Here is a 21,721-nt window from a genome sequence, read left to right on the forward strand (position 1 = left end):
ATACACAATGTTCAGTTATTAATAATGATGTTATCATTATTGATTTGGCCGATGCTAGTTCTCCTGCAGTGTATGAGCACGTGTGCAAAAGGTGTCATTTAATAACTTAAAACGAGGTTGTTGAAAGAGAACTTCTGTAACTGAACTTTGCCAGCTCTGTGGTTATGTTGGCACAACCGTATTTGCTCTTCCATACCCTGCAGCTTGTTGTATGTAATGTTGGCAGACTTATATTTCTTATAATTTTGATTATTGCTAATCAAAATAGGCAGGATAGAAGGTTTTTGGTACCAGAACATCTCTGGCTTCTGTTTGTATCCAGCAGTATTGAGCAGCCGTATCTGAGTGAGCTTTGGCTGCAGAAGAGGAAGGCAGAAATGCTAATCTAAATGCGAATCTAAAAAACAGTTTCTCTAATCTGATCATAATTTATCTTTTTATTCATTTTTTTATATTCATAGACTATAAACTGTTTCTTGCTCACAAAACTGGAAATCTTAGTGTGGATGTGAGTTAAACAGTAAGCCCTGAAACACCGGCTGTAGCCTGAGGTCACTGTTAAACATGTGTCCTCCAGGGCAGACTTGGAACTAATCTAAAAGGAATAACTTGGACTACATCATTAGGTAGTAGCAATTAAGTTTCCAGACTGCAAGTGTGCAAGATACAGTCCTGAAACTGTAAAGGTGTGTTTCTGAGGTGACGATGGGTCTGGTTTGAGCCACCAGTACTAACATGCTGACAGCCATTGCAGATGGCTCTCATGGTCTCTGGACAGCATTTATCACTGTATCACTGAATGGTGAGGAAAGGTTATTTTGACACAAATAGAAAACGGATATCAGAACATTTTGACATGGACAAGTCGTGCAGTATCGTGGATGACTCAGACACAATTCTACAAAAACAGAAAAAGCAGGATTCTATTATTTGAAAAAAAGTTTTTCTCTTCAGTTTTTTTATGATTGTGAGACTTTGCATTTATTGTGATACTTTAAGTGTAAAGTAGACTAAATGTGAACATATTTGTGAGATATGAGTCAGGTGGCTTTTTTGTGGAAACATTGATTTTTTTAAAAACAATCATTTGGGTGTCTTTCCTTCTCTCTGTTCGTATCAGTTGAAACCAATTGAAGAGCTTCCATCTACCTTACATTGTCAGCACTGACACAGTCTAGTCTTTCCAGAGAGGTGAAGTGAAGGGCAAGGTGAAAGTGACTAGCTGGCTTTAGGTGAACCAGCAAAGGAAAAAGTCTGATGAAATATATTTGGGAACAACTTGGTGAAGCAACTTGGTGACATTCACAGTTTTACTGGACTTCAGTTCGGTTGCGTCTGCTCATTCATTGCTTACCCAATCATAGAGGGGGCGGGGTTGGAGCTGTGCCGAGAGATAGGCTAACAGTTCAAAGACTAACCCTGAATTGCTTCATTGGTGCACATGTCAATATTTAACCAGTTAGTTTTTCTCTAGCTGGTGTGAAGTTCAGGACTCTTGGCGGGGCGTTAGGCTGGGTGTCAGGCTGAAGCTGGATGAGATGCACAGGAAATTCCCTCAGCCCACTTCCTCTTTTGTATTGTTGCAGAAAAAGGAAGAACGCTCAACAGGTCCGCATTGGGTTTCCTGTCGAGTAAACTGATGGGTCACTTCACATCCGCAGACATGTGGAAGTCGAACTCTGTTTTAATCAGATGTCAAGCACAGTTGCTCACGCAGACTCAGACATCTGCAGGTCGTCTTTCATTTTTTCTTCTGCAGTGTTTAGTTTATGTCTGCTGCTAAAGGGGATCCACTCTCCTCTTTCAGACAGCCAGCCACACGTCTTTGTCACGGCTCACAAGGTCTAAAACACCTCTGCTCGTCCTTTCTCTTCCTTGCTATATAAACACACGTGCTGGAAAACAAGTCATCCATTAACCCCCGCACTCAGAGGGAGATTTATCCTGACGGTGGGGGGAGGAGGGGTGAAGAGGGAAGGAAGAGTGAGAAGAAGGAGGAGGAGGAGGAGAGAGCGGAGGAGGAGAGGGGAAAAAAGACAGAAAGAAAAAGAATGAGGGAGGAAATTGCAGTGTGGGCAGAAATCCGCCTTCTCCATTTCCTGGGGAGGAAGTGGATTAGATCGGGGAGAGTTGCAGCCTGCTCCTCACACTAAAGAATGCTACTAGGCTCAATTTTTAACCCTTTCTGTCAGACATCACTGCAGTACACTGTAAACTCTAACACGGTGAGTTTAAATTGTTACCAAATGCAGTTTGTTAAAACATTGTCTCTGTCAGTGAATGAATTTTATTCATTATGAAGACATTTTTGGGCTAAAAATGTCAAGTTGTAACTACATGCTGGCATAATATAAAAAGAAATGTATGTAAAGACAACACATCTGGAGTAAAATAAACTAAATAAAGGGATTTTTTTTTAAAAAGAAGCAATTAATCTTTACTGAAGATGCACTCATCTTTGGTTTATAAAGTCTACATGTTTAGTGACATCATATAAAGGTTTAATTTTGAAATGATAACAGTTTGATGTGATAAAATATGCGAATAAGCAGAGTTTAAATCTAGAAAATAAATACTATAAAAATAAAATATTTGAAAATATTTAAAGCAAAAAAACTTTGAAGCTTCCTTCAGTTGATAGGTTTGACCTAATCATAGTCTGTATATAAAAGATAGATGTTGCTATCATCATGTCTATCATGATGAATCACTATTTTGAAACTTAAATAGTCTTTTTTTACACCCTTGAGTGACCATATATAGACAAAAGCCTGCAGTACTGCTATTATCTAATGCTAGTAAGCTTAATTAGCAAGTCATAGGCTAATTAATGCTAAAAGTCACTCCAATAAATAAATTCACTCATTAAAACTAAAACAAAAGTTTTTGGACAGGCTGCTGGTATTGCACACCAAGCTGTGTGATATCATATATTTCATTTAAAAGAAGTGAAAGAAGATTTCTCATGGAGGCAAAAAACCCACATTTTTTATATTAAGCTATAGACATTATTACTGAATTATTTAATCTCTTAACTTTGTGTATTTCAATTGGTGCTGTATAAACACTGACTCTTATTTGAAGCCAGTCTCAAGTGACCTTTAGAATAACTGCCATTGAGACAACATAGAGCCTTGGTGATACGCACAGTCTTTGACCAAGCTTAAAGGTGCTTGTTATTGGTTTTCTTGCTGATAATTAAATGGGAAAATCAGACCTCTCGTGTCCATCTCTTCAATATACAACTTTAGCTAGCAGCTAATTAGCTTAACTTAACACTCTAAACAGAGGAAAGGTAGTTTGGTTAGATCTCAGTTAACAAAATCTATTTATCAGCAACTCTAAACCTCGCTAATCAACACGCTTCATCTTGTTTGTCTTAGTAGCTTCCTGAATTATGCAAAGGTTGCCTGGTAACCACTTGTTGGCAACATGATTTCTGGAAGTTATTATACCCACCTAGCTGCCAATAAAACTGCAACCTGTGTTTTTGCGAACAAGGATGTGACTGAGCTTTTAAGGCACTGGTTGGTGCCTTTGTTGCCACGGACAAAATTAAGCTAGCTGCCCCCCCCCATTTTGAAACCCATGCCATGAAGCTCCCAGTGCACAATGGTTTGTGCTGATGTTCACTTCAGAGGAAGTTTGGAGTTCTGTAGTTATTTAGTCAGCAAAGCTTTGACAACTTTTACGCACTATGTGCTTCAGTACTCAGTGACCCAGGTGTATAACTTTGGTCTGGTACCTTATAGCTGGGTTGCTGTGGTTGCTAAATCCACTATAAGGCTGCAGTACCACTTTCAGCTGCTCCTGGGATATGTAGGAGGGGAGAAGTTTCATGAACTGACTTGTTACAGCGGGGTATCTTATTACAATGCCATGCTGAAATTCACAACGCACCCTTTCACTAATATTAGTAAAGGCAGATTGAATAGCTAGGTGCTTGATTTTGTAAACCTGTGGACAAGGGACTGAAACATCTGGATTTTAACGATTAAGAGGTGTGACCCAATACTTTTACCCATATCGCATATCCTATATAGTGGCATTAGTTAGAAGGAAAAAAGTTATACTGTGTACATTTCAATTCTTATCTGTAGTCTTTGCTTTTATAGAAAAAACTGGGTGAATTTGTTTATCAAAAGCCCAGCTAAAGCTTTAATAATTATGCAATGTAAAGTCCAGAAGTAAAAGCTTGTAACAAGTGTGAGTAAAGCCTTACTAACGAACTTATGGCTCAGCAGTGGTTGCACATGGGTAGTCCATCGGGACCTTTGGACAACAGAAGCTACAGATAGCGTCTGTTGTCAGAAGTGGGCAGTGTCAGAAATATGTAGCACAACTGGTCTGTTGGCTATTCCTGTTTGTGCTGTTGTCGGTCCGTCAGCCAGCTGCAGAGAATAGTGAAGTTATAACATACAAACACTTAAAACAAAACGTGTCCAATCAGACACTTTCTATGCTTTTTAAGTTGTACTTCCTGGTCTTTAATGTATTTTTCATATTTCTTCCATTCCTGGTGATCTTTGCCGTCGCTCCCTTGCCTATTCCAAATTGTCATCCAATCAGCATTTGACCAATGCATAACATCACTGAACAACGCTCAGTACTGCACGGAAACACGTATGCGTTGGTTGAAACCCTGCTACAGTTTTTCAGTAAATGTTTGAAACAGACATGCTTTGTTGGAGCATGTGTCAATTAAATGCTTGGACTTCGCTTTGAGAAGACATAAATTGACTTGATCCTTTTTTGGCTTTAAAACAAGCCATTAAAGGAATAATGCAGCAGTATTAGTCTGTCAGTAGACAAATGTGCAGCTTTAAACAGCTAGCGGAGGAGTGCCGTCAACCATCCATGTCCTTTTGTTTCTTTAGCTGTTTGTGTGAAAGGCAAGACAAGTTGTAAAAGAACACACACACACACACACACACACGTAATGAATCCATGCAGATGCTAACTGATGAACTAAATTTGTTTGGTTTTTAATTCAATCGCAACCCAGGCAGTATCGGCCAACATGGCGCCTACATACTCTGAGAATGACGCAAATGAGGGTCTAGTCACTGAGATAACAGTGAATTATTTAAAGGTCTGCGACACACAGTGATTATTTTTATTTATTTATTTTATTTTTTACAACAAACACTAAATACAAAAGAACTCTGGCTGCGACAGTAGAAATATCTTCCCCGATGATTAAAAAAACCCTCTATGTCCATGGAAACAAGACTGGCTGGTTTCCTTGGTGTGTGTGTGTGTGTGTGTGTGTGTGTGTGCTCACAGCTGGGTTTGCACTATGCGTGCTTGTAAGAGTGGGTGGATGAGTGTGAGTGAATCTTGTGTCTTTGTGTAAAGCTTGCCAGAGGTAGTGTAGGTGTATACTGTGTGTGTGTGTGGGGGGGGGGGCGCGCGCGTGTGTGTGTATGACTATGTGTTTGTGTGTGTTACCATGCATGACTGCAATCCCCCACAAGCTTCCTTTGGTCTCTCTCTCTCTCACTTAGTGGTATATTACCCATTTTACTGTGGGGAAATTGGTGTCACAAAGTGTGTGTGTGTGTCTGCGTGTGTGTGCATGTGTGTTTGGTCTTTCTGAGGGGAAATTTCCTGCCCCTGGAAGCAGCTCTTGTCCTCAGGAATTTCCTGAGTGGGCAGACGGCGCTTCCTGAATAAATGTTGTTGTTGATGGTGTGTGTGTGTGTGTGTGTGTGTGTGTGTGTGTCTGTGTGCATGTTTTAACTCCTCTCTTTTCTTTTCTGAAAGGGAAACTGTTTTCACATGCCGGCGAGTGAGCTGAGCGCAGCCCCCTTCTCTTCCTGTCTGCGACACACTCCACATAGCGTTTCTAACAAGACGATGGTGGTGGTGGGCTTTCTTTACTCGAAACATCATGAACACACACGTTTTACACACCGATTGTGTGTTAATCTCAGCTGCAAATAGTCCACGTGACTCGAATGCATTTCCTCTGGATAAATGTCCAGTTAATGAAATTCCTTCCATGTGCTTTTATTAACGCTGTGTTTGGGAGATACTTCCTGCCAAACGGAACGTGATTGGGCTCTTTTGAAATGTTGAGCATGGCCATGACCTATTGACCTCGATGACTTATGAGTTTTAAAAGGAAAATTTGCAGAGTTGATATTTTTTTTAAAAAGAAGATTTTTTTAATACAGACTAGTTTAGCTTATTTCCTTTATTCACCTGGATCCCAGCTTTATTATACTGCAACTTGGTGGCATTTCATCCCATCAGCTCTTCCCTAACAGCTGGCTTGCTGAGCAAAGCTGGTTTTTGATACCATTAAGTTCAAGCAGCAGGTTTCTTACTGTCAGAAGAACAATTGTGGAGTCATTTTTGACCCAAAATGGACTTGGCCCTTATATTATAAAGGCAACACAAGCTATTAAGTATAAATTAGCATATAAGTATTACTAATAGGTGAAAACAATTAAAATCTTTTACCACCTGTGACTAGACCGGGGCAAGGTGTTTATAAGAATTTGGCACTTAAACTTTGGAATTATTACATTTTGGAACAAAAGTAATGGAAAGTGTTGATTTAAAAAAGTAAAAAATTACCAACAAACAATTCCTGGAACAATTCCAGGGTTTTCTTGGCTCAAAATGTGTTTTTGAGGCGTGATTACCAGTGTTGGGACTAACGCGTTATTAAGTAACGCGTTACAGTAACTACGTTATTATTGTGGTAACGAGCACGGTAACTAGTTATTATGCCAAAACCAGGAACGCGTTACTCGTTACTGGGATTTAGATAGGCTCGTTACTCGTTACTTCGTGTGGTGGATATCGCGGAGCTTCCACAGATTCAATAACATTAGCAAGTGGTGGAGGCCAGCAGGTGGATGAAGGAAAAGGGAGGCAAGAGGAGAGACCCGGCGGCCGCCGTCCGCGTGTCAGGTGAACTGAACTTCAGGTAAGAAGTTATGACCTGCAGTCTATCTGGGTCAGATATAAACCAAGTTTAGGTGGAGTTTATTTTCGGTATGCTGACATTTTCGTACTGCGTGCTAGCTAGCATGACGGAGTTTCTACTGTATACAGCCGGGTGGGTGCTATGTTACTGATGTTGAACTTTGTTTTGTTCATACGGTCAATTATTAGAGTTTCCAACCGTCCCCTAAAAAACAGAATCGTCTGGTATTCAGAGAAAATATTACGCGTTTCGTACTGAGGTGAAAAGGAACAGTTTGTCCCGGACTTCAGCTACAATGAAAAAGACACAAAGCTGAAGCTGCACAGCTGCCTCTTCTTCTCTCATTCTCTCCTCTCCTGTTTCTACTTCAATCATGAAACTGATCAATGATCAGCTGATCGGCTTTTCTCTCTTGTTTATTTATCGCCCACTTTGCGCCAGAAAGAGGAAACCAGCGGATGTCGCGTTAAACAACAGCAGCACGTTTAAGCTTGATCAGCTGTTGTTAGAATTTATTTAATATTAATTTCTAGTATCAGCTGATGTTTGCTGGAGCCACAGCTGTAAAACTGCTGGTCATGATATTGGTTTGGTTATCTGGTGAGAGGGAAACATGAAGATGAAACCAGGAGATGTCCTTACTGAATCATCAGAGCTGAACAGGTGATGGAGAAACAGGTTTACCTTTTAGGTGACATGAATGAGTTGAAGGGAAGTTATGAACTGTTTCTGAGAGACAAATAACACCAGGATCCTTTTCTATGTAGCTGACAGCTGGTAACTGTGCAGGGGCGGGTCTAGCAAAGTGTTGCCAGGGGGGCAGGTAGGGCATTAACAGGGAAAGGGGGGCACAAGGAAATACTTTTCTTTATTATTCTCATTTAAAATGTCTCGCTTTTAAAAAAATAATTATCTGAGTCTTACAACAAACAATTGATAGATTGATACATATATACCATCAGAACAGTGTACATCACTGTCACAATAGTTTTTATTTTCATTCAAAGGCTTTATGATTTTTCCTATAATGGTGGGCGGTCTCTAGTCAAAATGCCGGGACGATTGTTTTGTCCCAGTCCAGCTCTGTATGCAGCTCATCTGCAGTCTGGTGTTACCTACATCTTCCTATTCAGAAGGCAGAATTTCCAAGTTCTGAGTACAATCAAAAGCACCACGACTGCAGTTTTTGTGTTGGATGTAAAAAGCAGGCTAGAATCATGTGGCGGTCAACGACGGTCCAGGCGTGGGATTTCTCTCGTGGAAATGTGCACATTATTTTTTCCTTTCTATTGGTAGGTGGCACAGTGCACTTGTGGCAAGTAAGCAAGCTAGAAGACTGGCAATCTTGCTGGGTATCCAGTTACAGAAGCAACACATTAACAAGAGAATTCTGAGTAAAACCAAAGTTACTTTCCCTAGTAACTAGTTACTTTGAAAGTAACGAGTAACTTGAAGTAACTGAGTTACTTTTTTAGAGAAGTAACTAGTAATGTAACTAAGTTACTAATTTAAAGTAACTTACCCAACACTGGTGATTACACACCTACACATGATGGGTCTGCAAAGACTTCTTGCAACTTTTATTGAAAATAAGTAATCTCGTTGCTGTTTGGTCGAAGCCACAGGGATCCAGTGGAGATGCAGCAAAGACTTGCAAAAGAGACGCCGGTTTGCGATCCCTGATTCACATGCTTGTTCAGAGAGGGCATATGTCTGTATAGGTTCTCAGTTATCATGGTAGTCTTAATACCTGGAAAAAAAGGCAACTGGTCTTCAGGTTTTTTGGAGTTGACATTTCACGTCTCAGCAAAAAGGCTAAGCAGTGAGCTGTCTTCAAAAAACTTCCAGTGGCCTTCTTTTCTAGCTCTTAACACTTCAGAGAGGACCTTGTCCCCGGGGTTGAGCAGACTCCAAGGCCACAGTATTGAGCCTTATAATGGCCCCTCATGCAGTGAGTTGGCCCCTATAAACATAACCACTCTCCTAGGAACTCACCTGGTAGCAAGGACTACCGTTGGTGCAGTCTGTAAGACTATGGAGTGAGTCCATCAGTGGAATGAGAGCCTACCTGGAAAGGCAGCCGTTGCTCTGTTATATGTTTGTTACAAAGAAGAAAAGCGTGCACACACCTACCAGGGAACACCCGCCTGGACATATATGCACCTTGCTCCAGGACAATAAACGCTTTCCTCCACCTTTGTGTAGTGTTGACGCAGGTTTCCAGGTTTTTGTGCTTTACGAGTACTTACAAAAAAACCCCACAGTGGAGGATGGAAACAGCAATAAACCTTAATGATTTGACAGATTTCAACTGTCACTAAAACTCATTAAGCTTTGCAGTGTGGAAAAAGACAAATTGCTCCAGATTAAATCAGTCAACATTAACAGTCACACAAAATGTAATGTGTGACTGTCCCTGCGTAGTTTGAGCTTTAACTCTCTGTCATTACTGAAACTGCTTTCAGGAGCGACAGACTTAATGCAAACGACTCTGAGGTTTCGCAAATAGACACTGTCTCGTTTTAAAAGAAGAAGGTATGCACTTTGCATTAGATATGATGACACGGATAAATCCTGCCCTCCCATTCTCCACATGCAAAGAAGAACAGGAGTAGTGTGCTTACAGGGTGTGTATGCGTTTCAGACAAGCATGAGCCTTTTGATTTAGTTAACAAACGTCTTTGAAGCTCCTGCATTTTCAAAAAAAAAAAGAAAAAAAAAGAAAAGAAGGGAGAGGGGAGGGAAAAAAATTGGCTTCTGAACAAAAGGAAGAGTGGCAGTTGACGCTGAATTCAGGAACTAGCCTACAAGAGCCGGCTTGCTCCTGTGCTTAACAACAAACTATCAAAAACAGGCCGTGCTACTTCCTGGCCATAAAAAGTTAAGTGTGATTGATGATCTGTTTTATGTTTGTTTTGACTGGATGAAGTCCAGTTTTGCTGGACGGGGACAGGCTTGTGCATGCCGGAGGAGGAAGCAGAGGATGAATATGAGAGGTGGTGGGGGTTGGTTCTCCTGGCTGAAAAGTAAAAGTGTGTGTGTGTGTGTGTGTGTGTGTGTGTGTGTGTGTGTGTGTGTGTGTGTGTGTGTGTGTGTGTGTGTGTGTGTGTGTGTGTGTGTGTGTGTGTGTGTGTGTGTGTGTGTGTGTGTGTGTGTGTGTGTGTGTGTGTGTGTGTGTGTGTGTGTGTGTGTGTGTGTGTGTGTGTCGTTTGGAGGTGGATTTTCCCCTGCCGCACCCACCTGACAGGGAATTGATGTACGGTGCAGAAAGTGAGGGGGTGATGCAGTGTGTGTGTGTGTGTGTGTGTGTGTGAGAGGAGTAACTGAGGAAACGTGTCGCTTCTATCCACATGTCCCTGAGTCAGGGTGTCAGGAGGTCACAACTAACCCGCCTCCTCCTTCCTCCTTCCTCCTCCTCCACTGTCTGGAGAAAGAAAACCTTTCCTCCATTGAGATAGCAAGACCAATATCCGCCTACTTCTGCTTTGAGAGAAAAGACAAACATTTACTGAAGAACTGAGTGACTAAGGAGCTCTGAGTTTGAGAGCAAAGTCCCAGCCTTACTGATGCGGTTGTATATTTTTTGGTTGTTTATTTAGTTATAGTTCATCCAGGTCAGGCCAAGCTGAAATTCTCAGTCTGAGAAGTGTGTGTATCAGTTGTGTATTTTTGTATATATCTAGACTGTTGAAAGTCTGGAGTTTCTGAAAGAAAATAATATCTGACCTGACTTTCAGATCCTACTATGACTCAAAATATAGCATGCAAGCAATTTGGTTCCAGTTTTACAAATGAAGAGAAAGGAAACAGGTCCCTCCAAAATGTGATGACGCTCGAACATGACTAAACACATTCAGTCAGCAGCTGTTTGTTAATTGTTTGGAATGGATGCATAAAACTTTTTAGAAAACCTTGGATCAATAAATAGCAACAGTTTTTTTTCTATTCTCTTTTATTTTTCCTCTAATGGAAATTTTAAGTGAAACTGATTTTGGCATTCTCATACAGAGACTTGTATCTAGCAACCAAACTAGAAACAGGGAACACAAACTGGAACACAATAATGCTTCAAATTGAATTTAATTGTGCACATAATAACAGAAAGTGCTTGAAAATGCTAAACCTATGCAATGGATTTTCCTAAATGTGTTGTTATTTTGTTCTATACAGTCATACCATGAATTTAACTACAACACGTTCGTGTGTGAATGGGGTTGCAATTTGTGTCCTATTTGGCGTAAGTTGTTACATTATAATGTTTTACAATGTTACAAAAAAATTGCAATAAGCTCATTAATTTCTCTTGCAGTGGTAGATTGCTAGCTTTACTTTGTTTCAATCGCTGATCTGGTGCTCTAACACAGTACTTCTCCTCAGTAGGCTTTGGGCCAGTACTATAAAGCTGTAGTATTAAGTTTGCAAAGTTAAATTAAAATTTTAAGTAGAACTCTTCGCAGTGGTAACACCCTTAACTCTGGGCAACAGCATGGTTGTACTTACAGTCAGTCGCAGAACGTGAATTCCAAAGTTAATAGTGGTATGCTACTATTTTTACATTATAAGTAAATAGTCAGTAGTTATGTTGAAGTCATGGTGCTTGAGAAAGCTTGCTAACAAAACAACAGCCATTAATGACAAAATGATAATCCTTTAAAAGACAGCTTAAGTGGCACAGCTGTGGGACAGGGGTAACAATCTGAAGCTTTTTCTTTTTAGCTAGTCAAGAAGAAAAAAAGAGACGGTTGTCAAAGTTTTTAGCCAGGTGAGGAATCCACAAGCAGGAGAGGCAGAAGTGTGAGCGATGGCGAAGACTTACGCAGCTGATCTGAGATTCTGGACGGGACCTTTTAGCTTCGCAGCAGGACGGACCTCATTAACTCGTCTGGCTGAGAGGGGAAGCTGAGGGCTTCTGTACCGCAACAACGAAACAAGATACCAGTGATCTCATCCTCCTCTTCCCTTCATTCATCCCAAGCGCTCATGAGTTGCCTTGGCAACTTGTGAGCTCAGTGTGTGTATGTGTGCGTAGTGAACATTAGCGGGGGCCTGAGAAACCACTGAGTGAAAATTATGTGTCATCAGAGAGGATTAGGAGCCCACGGTTTAGTCGAGGGTTTGAGATCCTGCTGCTGTCGTGCTTGAGGGTTTTACTCAGTGTAAACGCAAGCATACGCTCTCATGAAGACTGTTAACCTGAGATGCAGTCGGCAAAGGCAGGCCAGCGACAAGGGGGACTGGAATTGATTTTCTTCCCGCAACAAATCTGTAAAAGATTCTCTGACAGAAAACAACCAAAAAGGACAAATTTATCGTCTCCAGATAGCGCGTGAAAGTATCGAAAGAACAGAATTTCAGTTTCAAAGGTGCACTCTCTGTGTTCTCCTTCCACTTGCAGTCCATGCCATCCATTTTCCTTTTCACCTCTAAGTAAGCAAAGGATGTTTGTGTCTTAGTGTTTCCTGTCCTGTTTAGAATCAGTTCCTGTCTACATTACACGGATATGAGATGCAGAACAAGATCCTGAAAATGAAACTTGAATGTGAATCAGAAATTATCCATGTTGAAAAAACATCAAAGTGTTCTTTTGTCAATTCAGTAACCATAGAAGACAGAAACATGAGAGACAGTGATGACTGTGAATGATCAGCAGCTCGGAGGAGCTTTGGAAAACTAAACCAGAATCTGGTACAGTTAAAAACATCTCAAGTAAGACTCGATTAATGAATTGTTTGGCTCACCTTTCATTCATGTCCCAATTTTCTTATGAAGTCATTTTGGCTTGGCCTGTACTGCTCTGTTTAATACAGTTATGATACTTATTGCCTTCTCTTTGATATACATATCATACACTTTGCTGCTTTAGTTGATATTATTTCTTATACATTTTATGATATTGATTGATCGGTTTCAAAGACCTTTATTGGCAAATAAACCTATCCAGTATGTATGGTGTGGAGACTTCTTCTTCATAGCTTCTCACACTCTGTGTGGCATTCTGGATTTTAGCTTCTGGGCCAAATCCCAGTCGATGGCTACTTTTTTTGTGTTCTAAGCTGATCAGTTTGTAGGCTTCTGCTCATCCTTTGCTCTTTAAGGATTGGTTATAGATTGTTAATCCAATTTGGATCTCGGGGAGCTTCCTGGCCGTGTATCCAAATGTTAGTTTGATCATCTCTGAGCTACTTGCTGATCACTTTTGCTTTGTAACATGGTGCTCCATCGTGCTGTAAAATGCACACAGTTTGAAGCTTGTCACCAACCTGTTGTAAGGACCTTTTTAGTCTGACCATGACCGTACATCCTCAGAGCAACGTAGAGCATGCATATGACTTTAGGAAAGACTATGATGTCCTGCTCTGCGAGCTCCTTCTCATTAACTGCATCGTATCTGTTTCCTGTTTGCTTGGCCTTCTTCTCTTATGTCTTTGTTTAGTCCTCTTGTTTCTGTAGTTTTATCCGATCTGCCTTACGTTTTTTTTTTCCTCGTCACCTTTTCACAAACAATCCACTGCTGTTCTCTCTGCTCTTTCCTTTCTGTTTCCACTCTCCCTTTTTTTTCTCCATGTTGCTGCTGTCTGTTAATAAGCCTCCCGGCATTGCTCTCTAACCTTACCGCAGGAAGTTTCCTGTGCTGAAACAGAGCCCACGCTGGATTGCTTCCTGGCAAAGTGCGTTGTGGGATGCGTGTATTTGGGCCCCCTTCTTCCGTCTTCTCCTCCCTTCTGCTCCCTTTGCTGCTTCCTCCTTTGGGCTCTGTGCAGATGGCTGAGGCCGGCAGACCGGATCTCGGAGGGGTTTTGGCAGAGCAGCACCTCTCTCCGGCCCTGGAGAGAGCATACCACAGCCATGACCTCGTGACCTTGGCTGCACTGCTGCCCGCCTCGGCTTCACTGCTCTCACAAGCCAGCCACGAGGGACAAACTTACAGCTGGTGTATGCAATGCGGATGGCAGTCTGCTTCATTATTGATACAAACTCCATGACATAGTCGTTTTTAGTGGATTCTAGCTCCATTTTATCCATTACTAACAGTAATTTAAATAAGCTACAGCGGGAAGATATGATAGCATTTTACATCAGCTTCAAAGGACGAAAGTGACATATTCATTGTCACACTTACTTCAGGCAATAGGAAATGTAGCCTCGCTAAGATTCCTGCTGTGGGCCAAGAAGCGGCTCCTATGAAAAATGCAGAGACCAAGTAAGTAAGCATAAGAAATACAGTTCCTTATCTGCCCACCACTAGTTCCTGTGTTTGTGAAACACCTGTATCCCATTCCCTGACACTTTCGTGGGATGCCTGTTGACAAGCTGAGGGTCAGAGCTTGACAGGCTGTGCGCAGTGCTTCAGATAACCTAGGCCTTCCCGGGCCTTATCATGGTGCTTGTGCCACTATCTGAATACAGAGGTCTAGAAGGGAAGGCAAGAAATAGGAAGCTGACAATCTAGACAGGGTTTCATTTTATATTGATTGCTCTCTGTGAAAACTTCCTTTGTTTGACAGGCGGGGGGGAGCTAAAGTGGGGCGGGGGTGGCTGGCTGAAAGTGAGCACTAGGTTCCTATTACTTGTGTGACAATGACATTGGCGGCCCAAGATAACAGCTGTCCAACTCCCGGAGGAAGTGTTTGAGGCTGGGTGATAAGTGTGATGTAAGAAATGAGTAGTTCTGCTCTGTGTGGGTGTCATGGATGTTCTGATCGGACAGTGTTGAAAGTCTGTGTTTGTGTGTTTCTATCCTTGTGAAAGAGAAGAGGCGAGCCTGAGTCATACAGTAGCTCACTGGGTTACACCAACAGTAGAAAATGATATGAGGTGGCAGGATCTGTGTCCACTGAAATAAATATGGGTCAGTTTGTGTGCGTCCTGTTATGTGTCTTAAAAATAATCACAGAGGCTAAATCAGCCTCAGTACTCAGAAACTGGTGTTAATTTACTGTGATAACACTTGATTGAATCTCAATAACACAGCAAAGCATATTGGAATAAGCTACTGTTGTTTGCCTATGTAGATGATATTTCTGGGAATTTGGTCAATTGGTGTATTTTCTAGAAATATTTCTAATATCTCGAGTCTGGATTTCCTAAGACTGTTAGAGGAACAGCTCCCAAAATAGTTTCTCATTAGCTTCAGCTGCAGTGGTTGGTAGTCGTTTAAGTTGGACATATAACCTTTTACTTTTTTGCTTATTGGCTTTAAACTTACCCGCTTCTTGAGTGTGATGGAATAGGCAGCGAGAGAATTTATGAGGCTTAGCAGTATTGGAAGTTAGCAGTACTGACAAAGATTTGTAAAAGCATTAAGTAACCTATAAGATGAAATAGTTCAATTTCAGTATGTATTTTTTTTATCATTTTGCTAGCTAGCGCTTTATCCTTACCTAGGTGGTTAAAAAAAAAGAAGCAAATTTCCATATAATTACTTTATTTCTTACAGTAAAATTCAGACTTTTTAATGAAAACATTTAAGCAAGACGCTGTTTGCTTTTTAATTTAGCCTCTTCTTGAGCTTTTTGAAGCTAGCTATGCTTTGGTAGTTGCTGCTTGTAGCTGGAAGCATACATCTGTTTTCTAGGCAAGCAAAGTAAGTCCTACAATAGCACAAACTACAGAAATATTCATCTTTTCTATATAGTCTCAGTTATATTTTCACCGGGTTTCTTTGTTTAGCAATCTAAAGGCTAAGTTGCAACCACAAGAAAAGCTCCCAGCAGACGTTTAGCTCCAGTAAAGTTAGCGCTACCTCTGCAGCAGTTATGATGTTAAAAATCAAATAACTCTGTACAGCTTTCAAGTGAGGCCGAGCTTTCGGTCAGATATTTTACATTTCTGCAGTCTTCTCTCATCTTTCTTCATCGGTAAAGATGCAGAAGTTTTACTCCTCTTCCCACGGCAGTGAAAGAAACATTTGCAAGTGAGGAGGAAGGAAAACAGATACTGCCATTCCTGTTTCCCCTGCTCTTTTCCCTCCATGTGTCCTTGTCCTTTTATACACAAACTAATAAACTGTCTGTCCTCTGATGTGCCTGTCTGGAGTTCGGAGAGCAAAGAGCAGGACAGATCAGAACAGATCAAATAAAATAAGTCTGACAGTCTTTCTGCTCTTCCCTTCCTACCTTTTTTTTTTCCATCCCTGAGTCATTCTGTATTCTCCCCCTTAACCTATCGTCTTCTAATCTTTTATTCTAACCTCCTCTCCCTTTCTGATGGTCTCCTCCTTCATCTTTTTTTCTTTATCTCCACTGCCGTTCCCGTAATCACTCCCTCCTTTTGGCTTTTATCTCCACTTCCTCAATATCCTTTTTAGTGCCTCTGCCTCCTTCCTTCCTATCCCCCTCCTTCCCCTCCTCCTTTCCTCCCTAACCCTGTCTCCCCTTCCCCCCTCCTTTCCTTCCTGCCTTTCCTACTTTCTTCCCCCCACCCCCACCCCTCACCACCACCACCATCACCACCCACATCCTTATGCTGCTTCGTCACTGAACTCATCTTTGTTTTCTTCCGTTCACCTCCATTTTATTTCTTTACCTAATCCTTTGTCTTTTTTTTCCACCTCCAGGTCTGCAGCCAGTCTTTTGGAGCAGGGACGACGTGGCCCAGTGGCTACGATGGGCTGAGAAGGAGTTTGCCCTGCGCCCGATCACCAGCGGTTCTTTCCAGATGAATGGCAAAGCCCTGCTGCTGCTGACCAAGGAGGACTTCCGCTACCGATCCCCTCACTCTGGTACCTCTCTTTCTACACGCTTTTATTTTTTTTCCGTTTTGAGGTGCAGTCTAAGCTCGGAAAACTGGAAACATCAGTGAAGTGTTTAACAAATGAGTCACTTAGATAGATTCCATTAGATATTTGTGTGCTCCAACTAGAGCAGGACTCACTCTGGAAACAGGGATTGGGAAGAAAGAGCGATCCTAGATGATGGAAACACTGGACTAAGTGCAGAAAAACATGAGACTATGCTTTTGTTAGACAAAAATACTGACACTTCGGATCACAAAATAGGAAAAATGACTACAAACGAGTAGTCAATGAACATGATGAAATGTAGTTTTGCAGTGTTTGGCTCGATCGACCCTGGTTTGCAATTCAAACCGACAGTAAAGATAATTGTATATGAAAAGTGATGCTACTGCATAGATCATTACATCCTTTTAAGAAAATCACCTAAGAGGACGCTTTAAGAGCACGTCCTCTGCCAAGGTCGATGCCCTGTTTCACACAGCGAGGTGGAAGAGGGTTGTTACACATCTCCTCCAAGTTTCATGAAATTCAGCCTGCTAGTTTTTGCATAATCCTGGTGACAAAAACGCAGACAAACAAAGCTCTCGTATTGGCAGAGGAATAAAGTCAGCTGGAGCAGGGGATGGATGGTAGCAGGGCGAGGTGACAGTGGAGGGAGGCAGCTGTTACAGCAAAGCTGCTGGAGGGGAGGAAGTAGGAGACGGTTGATCAGGAAGTACAAGGCAACCTCAACTGTCACCCCGGCAACGCCAGCGGCCAGGCGCATAAAAATAAAACAACAGTAAGTGTTTTCCCCTGACAGAGTTGGAAATTTTACTCAATCGCTCAAGGATGAAGTAAGCGATGTGTGATTTGGGTCAGGATGATGAGCAGGCTTGCAATTTTAAAAGATATTGTTAATAATAGTTAAATTCATTCAGTTAAATTGTTAAATTAATAAATAATTAAATGCAGGTAATTCATTTGGACAAATATAAAAGTTTCATTTATTAATTTGTTTGTTCTTTTTCTACATTTTTCCTTTTAGGGATCTGTATATCAGTGGGTTTGGTAGTGTCATCCACTCTGTATAAATTATAATATTGATCAGCTGAGTCACGTCTAAATAAGTTGGTTTAAGTAACAGTTGCTCTGTTCGGAGTATATACATCCCCCGATTCCTTTTAAAGGATATTGAATGTTGTCAGTGGCTCTGGTTATAGAGGGATGAGAACCAGCTGACAGCTGCTGTCGGGCTCGTATCAGGATGTTTCAGCACTATGCAAAATGTTCACATCCTGTCGAGAAATCGAGGTCTGGGAAATACATGGAAAATAAGATTCATCATCATTACAGGTTTTGCATTTTTTTCTTCCTTTTCTTATGCGACGCTGTGGTCGTGGTGTTGGATGGTTTCAGGTTTCGGGAGCTTCACACACACACACACACACACACACACACACACACACACACACACACACACACACACACACACAGCGATAAGACTGATCATATTTCTGTACAAGTGGTTGTTCAGTCGTGCTCTCACTGTAAACGTCAGTTTAGGGAACAGAGCACATTTTTTGGCTAGTGAAGTATCCATTTCCTCCTTCGCGTGACTATAAGGGTGCTGTTCCCATCAGTCCCTGCTCTCTGCGTATTTCTCTTTTGTAGAAGCTCTAAGAATAGAACATTAAAATAATAGCCTGAGTTTTTTTTTCCTGGAATGTTATAACCTGTTACCATTGCAGTGACATGTTTGGACTTGAAAACACCTATTGGGAAACCTGAAACACTAAAGATAGTGCTCCAGGATTCCGCTCTGACAAAATGTAAGATGGCAAGACAGTTGGGCAATTTCTAGTTTGCTTTTTGGATGATTTTTGTTATTTTAATGGTTTAATGAACTGCCTTTTATGCAGTTTAAACCACAAATAGGCGATTTCCTGCCCTCGCACATCTCTGCAGAAATATGTGCAGTCACCAGTTGTAATGGTAGCAGTTGGAAAATGTTATCGCTTACCCCTAACACTTTTTGCACTTTCTTTAGTTTGCTGGTATTTGTCTTTCATCGTGTACAGTTTGTAGTTTTTAGACAGAATGCTAATGCTCTGGTTTTAAAGCAGCATATTAAATACAGAATTAAAGCAAACACCAGGAAGCAGGAATTTTCCCCACGGTGTAAGTCGGTGCCACAGAACCAGAAAGTGAGAACTGAAAGGGGTGTGTGTGTGTTTGTTTGTGCATGCGTGTTCACCATCACTTCCTTTATGAGAATCATTTCCTTGTTATGGCAAGTCTTTCACAAAGCCTTTGAGATAGTGTGTGTGAAGGCAGTCCTCTGCTAGAATGACATCCACTGTACCTGTGCTCATTTGTTAACAGTGTAAATATTTTGGCGCGCCAGGAGCGGAGCTGTTGCCGTTGGTGTTCGGGCAAGAAAAACAGCTGTAAATCATTCAGTGAACTTCCTGCTCGAGCTTTGTGCCTGGTGTCGCCACTGCAATATAACCACTTAAAGGAGGACACCGGGGTCATATAGACCTATGGCTCATTTACTTTTGTCAACACATAGTTGTTGTTATCTCCTAGATGTCCTGACGCTGTATGCACTGTAGGTATTTGGACTTGTCGAGCACATTTTCTTGTTTAACAAATCCAAGCTCGTTTTTTTTGCTCCCCCCTTGGAGAGAGTTTCTCTTGTGAAACTAAATGTGCTTCTCATTTGACTAAGCTAATAACTGCATTGTAATGTTTTATCTGCTCTGTGGAAGAAAAAATACTTCTGTAAGAGGAAACTGACTGGGTAGGGTCACCCGATAGGGAACTTACAATTCTATACCCTCTGGGTCATCGGGGCAAGGTGTTGAATATCGAGGAAAACGTTTTTCTAGGAACAAACAAAGTGCAAGGCTGCTGTATCGTAGAAGCACCTCTCTAAATTTATTCCATTATTGCTCATGTTCCACACTGCCTGGAAAGCAGAGAGGAGAAGAAGAAGTGGAACTTGAGTCTGTGATGCCAATGCTAATTTCACCTATTATGCAGGCGTAAAGCGGCTACCAGGAGACGCATGGTAACCTCTGACCTTTGCATCTCTGCAGGGGATGTCCTGTACGAGCTGCTGCAACATATCCTGAAGCAGAGGAAGTCTCATGTATTTTATCCGTCTGCTTACTTCCCTGGGAACTCCTTCCATTCGCTGCCCGAAAGCGCTGTGCAGCACCTGAAGCTCGAAGGTCAGTCCAGTAAACACTCCCCTACCCCCTGTTCATGCATACATCACATGCTTTTGAAAAAGTAAAAAAAAAACATTGATGCATTCCCATTACAGCAGCTTGTCTGCATTACCTTTCTTTTTGTTTTGCTAATAGTAAGCAAAATTATTCTTTATTTATTTACAAGGGACAATGCACAACATAATTCCAATATGGAGCTGATGTGCTGCATTTTCAGAGTTTTATTGTATAAAGATGTCAGATGTCATGATAGATGGTGATGCTTGAGCCCAAACTGTCATGTGATATGAAAAATTAGAGAATATGAAATATGATGGAATGCATAAATAGCTAGCTGCTGAAATGGGTATAAAGTATCCAATTAACTTAACACAATTCATGTAGGTACAATTTATGTACATGTTTTATATAAATAAGTGATTTCCGAGCACCCTTACAGTCATTGTCAGTGTCAAGACTAGAAGTATAAAATACAGAAAGTCAAATTGAATTTAATATCCATACATTTTACTCTCATCCAATTCAGAGTTGTGGTGCGGCTGGACTATCCCAGTTGTCTGAGCGCTGGGGTGCGCTATTGCCAGTCTGTAGCAGGGCTAACGCAGAGACTATTCATGCTCACATTCACACCTGTGAAAAGTTTAGAATCACAGTCAATCTAACATGCATGTCTGATACCCAGAGAGAAACATAAATATAGTCATTCTTTTGCTCTTTAAAGCTTAAAATAGTGCCGATGCTAATGACAATTACACGTACAAAAAAATAGCAACTAATGATTAAACTGTTCCCAAAAATGTCTCTTTCCCCTGTCAGACACTTAGTTTCATGTTTGGGTAATAACACAAAAACTAGTCTGTCTTGTACAACTAAGCTGTTGAGGTGATGTTTCCAGCATGAGATCAACAGCAGCTACATTACCACTGTAATTAATGCAAGATAGTTGTGAAAGAGCCCAATTTGTCACAACAGCATCTTAACAAAATCTTAACATAACTACAAGCTGTTGTTTTAGAGATTTTTAAATGATGTTTTCCTGATAAAGGTTGGATTAATATAGGTTAATGTAAAATTGTCTTTACACTAATTTAGGAAAAGGTGACTTCCTAAACTTTGCTGCCACAATAAGAATAAATAGTTACAATGGAACTGTGATTGTAACTCATTTGTTTTGCTGTGATAACAAATCAAATGTTTTTGACTGAACTAACAGTTGTACTTTTCACATCTTCGTTGAACACTGAGTAATATCACTGTGTGTGGGCTGGATAGAGCAGATGAACTCTTAAACCAAGTAACTGAGATAAGACCTTCTTTAACAGCAACAACCACTTTCGAAGTTTCGAATGAAGCTGCTTATGAGAGTCGAACAAAGAGCATTCTGCCGTTGTTTGACTTTCCAGCCGTGTATCTAAGAAATTTCCCAGCTCTGGGAAAAAATAAAGTGCATATTATCTTAAAAGAGTAACAGTTTGTTGCAAACAGCGCTGACATTATTATAAGTAATGCATCTTTGGCTCCATGATATGCTTTTTAAAAAATAAATCATATTTCTGTGTCCCGTCATTAAACCAATAACACAATTATTGCAAAAAGTTTCTTTCCTTAAAAAGGCGACACTGTGAAACAAAACAAGACTGGATCTGAATGAAAATATCTTCGAATTATTATGCTACAGATTATGTCTGCCTTTGTCCTCTACGACGCGCCGGCTTTTACTCAACACTCTGCTTTGCTGAAAACAAGGAAGTAATAATCATGTTCGAGTGGAATACCTGAGACTGTTTTCTGGCTCTGATCTGAGGAAATGTGACACACCAACAATGA

At 41.0% G+C, this 21,721-nt stretch overlaps 1 protein-coding gene across 2 annotated transcripts in view; it reads left to right on the forward strand.

Moving 5' to 3' along the window:
• The window catches only part of etv6 (ETS variant transcription factor 6), a 31,050-nt gene that overhangs the window by 5,136 nt on the left and 4,193 nt on the right, over positions 1 to 21,721 (forward strand). For both annotated transcript variants that reach the window (XM_031743462.2, XM_031743463.2), the window contains exons 3-4: positions 16,497 to 16,661; positions 19,760 to 19,894. In XM_031743462.2, coding sequence (XP_031599322.1) covers positions 16,497 to 16,661; positions 19,760 to 19,894 — 300 coding nt within the window. The remainder of the gene's footprint in view (positions 1 to 16,496; positions 16,662 to 19,759; positions 19,895 to 21,721) is intronic.

The sequence above is a fragment of the Oreochromis aureus genome, linkage group 17 (assembly GCF_013358895.1).
Source record: "Oreochromis aureus strain Israel breed Guangdong linkage group 17, ZZ_aureus, whole genome shotgun sequence".
Classification (NCBI taxonomy): Eukaryota; Metazoa; Chordata; class Actinopteri; order Cichliformes; family Cichlidae; genus Oreochromis; species Oreochromis aureus.